The 7,286-nt window shown below is 39.1% G+C and overlaps 2 protein-coding genes across 12 annotated transcripts in view; one reads left to right on the top strand and one right to left on the bottom strand.

Annotated features, from left to right (window-relative positions):
• Window positions 1–1,515, top strand: part of fryb (furry homolog b (Drosophila)) — a 63,199-nt gene extending 61,684 nt beyond the window's left edge. For all 11 annotated transcript variants that reach the window (XM_055208131.2, XM_055208123.2, XM_055208126.2 and 8 more), the window contains one exon: window positions 124–1,515. In XM_055208131.2, coding sequence (XP_055064106.2) covers window positions 124–382 — 259 coding nt within the window. In that variant the 3' untranslated portion in view covers window positions 383–1,515. The remainder of the gene's footprint in view (window positions 1–123) is intronic.
• Window positions 1,516–2,748: 1,233 nt separating this feature from the next.
• zar1l (zygote arrest 1-like) lies at window positions 2,749–4,529 on the bottom strand. Its single transcript, XM_055208144.2, has 4 exons — window positions 3,882–4,529; window positions 3,234–3,326; window positions 3,088–3,162; window positions 2,749–3,010 (listed from the first exon to the last, which is right to left on the bottom strand). The coding sequence occupies exons 1-4, from the start codon at window positions 4,506–4,508 to the stop codon at window positions 2,867–2,869; spliced, it is 939 nt and encodes a 312-aa protein (XP_055064119.2). The 5' UTR covers window positions 4,509–4,529; the 3' UTR covers window positions 2,749–2,866.
• Window positions 4,530–7,286: the final 2,757 nt, after the last annotated feature.

Raw genomic sequence — 7,286 nt, forward strand, 5'->3', positions numbered from 1 at the left:
GTGTTCCTATAGCTCAGTGGTGGATCATTGTGTTAGCAGCGCAAAATATTGTGGGTTCAATCCCAGGAATAATCATATTGATTACATGTATACCTTGTAATGCACTTTTTAACTTTTTTCCAGACGAATGTGGCCAAATGACATTTTCGGTGGTTCCATAGAGGATGAGATCCAGACTCTCCTCAACGTCTACTTCCGTCACCAAACTCTGGGTCAAACCGGCACCTTTGCCCTGGTCGGCTCAAACAAAGACACGTCAGAGGTCTCCGCAAAGCTAATGGAGCTCAACGGAGAGATCCGGGACATGATTCGCCGCGCTCAGGGGTACCAGGTCATCTCATCCAGCCTCCTAGACTCCAGCGTGTCCGGCGTGAGTCTCTGACAGGAAGCCTGCAGCACCCCAGATCGACCCTGGCCTGGTCCACCCGACCCCTGGATACCTCCATAGTCACCCAGCCTCTCCTGCACCATCCCTCTTCCCATGATCCTCCACTCCTGCCACCCACTCCAGGCCAACTACGATGTGACGTCTGGGAGTGCTGCCACCCTTTTGAGGGTGTAACTCATAAACTTGTACCCTTCTTAGGGAAACTTGCACGAGCATCCTTGACTGTGTTGAATAGAAAGGGGCTCTTGAAAGTAAGCGTGTCTTCGGGTCCTCAGATGTGCAGCAATAATGGAGAAACTGAACTGCTCCTGCACGATTCCTCGGATTGAGTCAAACACGCGTTTTAAATGATTGCACTAGCTTGACGTTTTTATGTCATAAACCATGAAGGTTCAAAGTCCTGTTTGCTACTGAGAGCAATGCCGCATTTTGATAAAGCGCCAAAGTCGGAACTTCTACTGGTGGCATGTGCTCGCTTTGTTGTTAACGTGGGAATTGTGCAATGATGGATCATCGAAACGGATGCCTTTCTACTGTAAATGCTAAAGAATGTTTTTGAAGTTCCACGACCTGCTACGCAGTCGAAGGACAACGCAAGATGCTGTCTGTCTTTAGTTATCGTCACAATACTTGTAACTGTTGTTTAGTTTAACTCTTTGTGAACCTGTCCGTCACTGATGTACTGCTAGATACAGTATCAGCCTCCACAGAGACACACAAACATGCAGTGATTTTTTCATAAGACTGATAAAAATACTGCTGAAGCTAATTCTATTTCAAGTGCTGATATGAGATTGTCCTGCGCTCTACTGTATACAGGCTTACGTCTCTAGGGTAAATTTATATTTAAGATAGCAGTGTGCGTTCAACATAGTTGAGAAGTTTTTCGTCAGTTCACGTTGCCAAGCATGCGTACTGTATTTACTTCTGAAAATGTATTTATTTAAAGCTGTATTTTATTAAGTTTTGTATAAAGTGGGAAAGGAAGACGTCGTGTGCAAATAGTTATCACTAGTGCATGCCAAAACAGATTGCACATTGTAAAGCCTTTTTGGGAAAAAGTGTTCTTGTTTTTCCTCACCATGTAAATACTTGAGCTTTTGTGAAGTAAATTTGTTGTGCTTTTACTTTGTCAAAGTTGCCAAATCTTGTGATTGTGATTTTTAAGGGTGTTGTGGTAACGAAAAATGCAGCCTAAGACGCCTTATAGCTTTCATTATTTATACTTTCGGTAGCCTCAGGCAACACAACAACATACTTTCCATTCACAATGCAAAGGTCTTTCTATACACTTTTAAAGGGCACATATTATTTTACAAGATGTAATATAAGTCTAAGCTGTGCCTAGAATGTGTCGGCACAAAATATCCCACAGCTCATGTTATAGCGTGTCCAAAAAGCACCTATCTGGGTGGGAGCATAAAAGCGCAGTTTTCGTGTGTACCATAGACTGTAAAAAATATGGACGTAGTGGCAGTGACGTCACCCATACGTTTCTGAAGACTGTTTTTGAAGCCAACCATTTTGGCTGCGCAACACTCGCGGATAACCGAAAATGGGTAAAGAGACGTGACGTGGGTGAAGCTGGGGTGGCTGGTTGCTGAAACCACGCCCACCTAGCTCAACTCTAGTGACAGCAGTGGCTGTTCAACCATCACTCAAGGCCACGCCCTTATTATGCAGAACTTTAAGGCTTAATATAATGTAAACAGATGAGTTACAAAAAAATTCACCCCATCACAGTTGTCATGAAGGGCATAATTGGCCATAGACCAAAAAAATTGTACCATAATTTTGTGCTGTAATTTTTTTTCTGCTCCAAAGATGGCCATTTTAACAGGGAAGTCTATGATAATTTACTCTTTTTGGAGCCGGCCTCTAGCAGCCGTCGATGACTTGCAGTTTAAATCACTTCCGTATTGGCTTCATCAGAGAGATTGGAAAGCTGCCCCTCGGTGTGTACCTTAAAATGCAAATGAGCTACTGCTCCTCACTTATTCATGCGAATACACGCAATTTACTATATTACAACAATTTACTATTAACTAAGAATAACAGTCAACTTTATTTCAGAATATTAACAATAATAAGTCTTAATGCAACTTCCAGCGGCTGCAGCTTTGGATTGAGAAATAGCCTGCATGTCTAATGGAGACCACTTTGGTTTAATGGGAATTAAAAAAAGTGTGATTTTTTTTATTGTAAGGTTGTGTTCACAATTGCTAACACATTCATGTCTGGATTTTGCATAATGTGCCCTTTAAGGCGATCACAGGTAAACAGTCTATGATAGAACAGCTTGCCAACCACTAGCCATTGAAGTCAACTACAGTGCAGAACAGTCACACAGACACTTGTACTATGCTGCAATACTTTATTAATTTTATTAATTTATTGGAATACAAAAATACATCCCACCCAATACATCTCTTGGGCCACATATACAGATTCTAAAAGACATCAGATAGACCTGAACAATCAGACTATGTACTTGAAACTGTAGATAGTATCACAGGAAAGGCCTTTCCCCTTACAGCGGCCACACAGATCCTGGCGGTGAGGACGGCGCATGTCAATGTGCCTCTGCTTTTGCTCACAGCAGCAGCGCGTCTTGCAACAAACCTGGTAAGACAAATCACAGTAGATCAAGGGCAAACAATTTCAAAATAGCCAATAAAGAAAATCATTCCAAATCATACCTGGCACTGAATGGATTCCACCCTATATGGATTTAGTCCTGCCTGGCACTTCCTGCAGTGTTGCTTGAAGTACACCTGTGCGAATACCACCAAGTTAGGCAAATTAATAAGTAAAATATTCAGATTCAAACCTCAAGACAATTTACCTTGGAGGTTCCCGAGATGCACCACACGAATGCACTTTCCCATCGAATATTGCACTTACTGCAGTGATAAAATCCATATTTTTGCTCTAGAAACTAAGCAGGATTAAATGTTATTATAAGTCACAATTTAAACAATCAACTGGGATAACACAGAAAAAAATGGTTAAAATATGGTTTATAACGAAATAAAACGTAGTTCCGGTCCTTTAAAGCCGTCGGTTACATCAGTATTATTGCGCCACTACGTTGCTTTGCTGCCAAATATGGATAAATACGACGGATTTGTAAAAAAAAAAAAAATCCCCAAAAGAGACCAACATTTGACAGCTTTGAGGTAAACGGATTACAATTCATGAAAACTATGGCTAATTTTAAATTGTATTAGTTTATTACTACAAGAATTACAAAAATATTCCTCCGCCAAACAACGTAGTTCTATAGAATAGCAGAGTGGTTGCAAAGCAACACGGACTGTCTCAGTGGCGCAATAATACTGCTGTAATGAGGTCACAGGTATGTTTCTAGCGTAGTAGATTATTCAATATACATAAAAAAAACATCAAATGTGTTAATATCCGTATACGACGTTCTCTTTTTGCTAGTTTTACAATACTGGCTAAACTGGTTGCCATGTTATTTTCAATTTACCTGAAAATTGGAGCGTTTGTTTCGTTGAACAACGGTCTTCTCTTGCCGCGCTTCATTTTGAATTATTTCATCCCGTTTGCATTTCTCATCTTCCGTCTCGCTTTCCGCATTTATGTTCTCATCTTTACTCTCATTCCCACCGCCGTTCTTACTTTCACTGGCAGTGGTGGTGGACAATGAGAAGATCCTGCGGTCGAAGACAGGAGAGTAGATGGCGACGGGTCGGTTAAAGCGCACGGAGTTTACCGGAGTGCTGGGTAGCGTAACTTTAAAAGGACTTGGAGACGGCGACCGAGGAGACCCCCATTTATCTCCGCGATAAAATAGAGTTTTGGGTCCGAGAGAGCACTGCACGGTGACATCTACTTTAGGGTTTACCTGCACACCAAACTCTCTAGTGTTGGCTTTGCGGAGGCGCGGGGTCAGGTTAGGGTTCACCTGAGATAATATCGCTTTTAACTGAGCACGCTTGTAAACGTCAAAATAATCTGGGGCATCTGGCGGCACGTAAACATTGTTTCCCTTTCTGTTCCAGTTTTGCTGCTTGAATTTGGGATTGCTGGGATAAAATGGGAAATAGCCAGGATACCCTCCACAGCCGTAGGGCGGAATGAGAAACTCGTCCATCGTGCTAAGATCAGCAGAAAGGGCGCGGGTGAATATTTATCAGCGCGCCAATTGCGTTGGCACGAGGTAATTAGCGGCTGATCAAGTGGGGCGTGGCTCCTGTGATTCCCCACCCTCGTCTATAAGTTAAAAGGAGCCCTAAATGAAATAGCCCTAAATTAAATCATGTGTTATTATAAGTCACAATTTTAACAATAAGTCACAATTTTAACAATCAATTGGCATAAAAAACAGCATGGTAGTTGACAGCTGATCGCTTTAAGGGCCGTTGACATTATAACGATAATTATAACGTTATCTATAACAAAAATGATATAAGCGTTCACACCACTGGAAGATAATGATAACTTTATGCTAATTCGCTTGCTTACGTAAATCACTTACCTTCAATTGCATTAACATATTCATATTTCCTTTACTAAAACGCTTGTAAGTGTTCACGTTTCATTAAATGTGTAAATAATGATAAATGAAATCCTGGAGATGCTTGTGCTCGTAACATTGAGGTTTGTAGAAATAGCACAAACAAAAACATTTTTATTGCAAAAAAAAAAAAAACATTTATTTTGATTTTAATTTTGTTTTAATTTTTATACTTACATAACTAAATAGTGGTTAAACATGCGACCGTTCTCACAAGGCACAACATTTTTCTTTTCATATTTCTCTTTTATTCTCCCTTGTTTTTGTTTTTTTTGGACATGCAATTTCGTGATTTGACCACAAGAGAGCTCTGTTGTCCACTTTAGCTCAGCTGTTTAGCTTAAACCATTCATTCATTGTGCCCAAACTAGGACCCCCGGACCCTGGTTTTAATGCTTTGACATTTAATTCTCATACATTTTTTTGTTTGTTCATGAAATAATTTTCAAACATTGTTGTGATTATTTAAATAAATGTTTTGCCTTATGTCTGTAGTGGCTGCAAAAAAATCAATTCCTTACAGATCCTTAAGAATAGCATCCTTCACTTCCCTAAATTTGAAATTGCTGTTTCAGAAATGTATGTTTTACCTGGCAGTTCGTTCTGCTTATCAAAGATTTGCAGCATTTGTTTAAATGCTGTTTTTGTACTGTATTTAATGGCTTTTCAATGTTTACACTGTCAGTTAAGGGGCGCCATCTGATACTGTTTCGTTTATACAGGCTCTGCAGCTCCCCCTTGTGTTTTTAAAGAGATGTGCAATCATTGCGGTGATCTGAAATCATCACGATGAGGTCAAACAATTGCGATGAGATCATTATTTCACCATTGTGACAGACCTACCCGCAATGACCTTAAATTTGGCCCCTTGTGCCACGTGAGATAAGGAAAAAGGATAAACGTCATTGAAGCAGATGTTCCTATTTCTAATTAACATTTTCTAAAATGTATTTTTTTGTTTTATTTGTACATTACAAACATGTAAATTGAAATTAAATGCAAGGATTTAAAGTGAATCAAATTTTTATGGACATGCATATGCATACTTGAAGGTGAATAGCATGCATCACGAAACTCAACGAACTCGGGTACTATAGGCTAATAATAAAGAGGTTGAGGCAGTGGCACAAATACAAAAGGAAATGTAAAAGTTATTGGCAAAATGATTTCTTTTTTTCAGATTGATTCATTATTGTCCTTGTTAGAGGAAATTTGTTTCCACAGACTGTACCAATCACATTCAATACACAATACACTCATATTACACCAAAGTTGATATATTTAATGAATTCAGTGCTCTTATAACCTCAAATACAACACCGAATTGACTCGTGGGAAGGTACAAACTGTGTTGTCACAGCAAAACATGCGCATGCGCAAAAAAAAAACTGTTTTACAACAATTACCTTGCTTATTTATTTTTTAAATATTTGGAAATTATAAATTAGGAGAATCAGGGCAACTTTAATTTTAATATGCAGTAACACAGCAACATTTCCTTTCGGCCCTCAGTCAGGTTTGATTTTTGGCCCTTGGTAGGAAAAAGTTTGGGCAGTCCTGGCTTAAAGGGGACATTTCACAAGACTTTTTTAAGATGTAAAATAAATCTTTGGTGTCCCCATTGTACGTATGTGAAGATTTAGCTCAAAATACCATATAGATATTTTATTATAGCATGTTTAAATGGGCACTTTGTAGGTGTGAGCAAAAATGTGCATTTTTGGGTATTTCCTTTTAAATGAAAATGAGCTGATCTCTGCACTAAATGGCAGTGCTGTGGTTGGATAGTGCAGATTAAGGGGCGGTATTATCCCCTTCTGACATCACAAGGGGAGCCCAATTTCAATGAGGTATTATTTCACATGCTTACAGAGAATGGTTTACCAAAAGTTACTGGGTTGATCTTTTACACATTTTCTAGGTTGATAGAAGCATTGGGGGCCTAATTATAGCAGTTTAACGTGGAAAAAGTCAGATTTTCATGATATGTCCCCTTTAAACTAGACCTACTCTAAACAGCTAAACTAATGTAAACAGCATAGCTCTCTTGTGGCCAAATCACGAAATTGCATGTCCAAAAAAACCTTGAGAAGGTTTATAAGAGAAATATTGCCAATATGTCCAGGTTTTGGTTCTTGTGATAATGGTCACATATTTAGCCTATTTTAGTTCCGATGTCAAAATGTTTATATGAAATAAGAATTGTGTTTAACTATGCAGATGTGAACATAAGGGCAATAATAATTTATAAGGCAATTAGACTGCTGCTAGGCATTCAGGTACGTGTGAGTAATAAAACAGGGATTTCTTCATTATATTATAGAAAAGGTAAACAGAAAGGTAATAAACCTTGCA

The sequence above is a fragment of the Misgurnus anguillicaudatus genome, chromosome 12, assembly GCF_027580225.2.
Source record: "Misgurnus anguillicaudatus chromosome 12, ASM2758022v2, whole genome shotgun sequence".
Taxonomy (NCBI): Eukaryota; Metazoa; Chordata; class Actinopteri; order Cypriniformes; family Cobitidae; genus Misgurnus; species Misgurnus anguillicaudatus.

Bases quoted from the DNA above. Each gene is read 5' to 3' on its own strand.
- zar1l (XM_055208144.2), bottom strand. From the start codon at position 4,508: ATGGACGAGTTTCTCATTCCGCCCTACGGCTGTGGAGGGTATCCTGGC. The intron at 3,327-3,881 runs GTAAATTGAAAA...AATCCTGCTTAG, and splicing joins ACAAACGCTCCAATTTTCAG to TTTCTAGAGCAAAAATATGG. The intron at 3,163-3,233 runs GTAAATTGTCTT...GTATTCGCACAG, and splicing joins GCATCTCGGGAACCTCCAAG to GTGTACTTCAAGCAACACTG.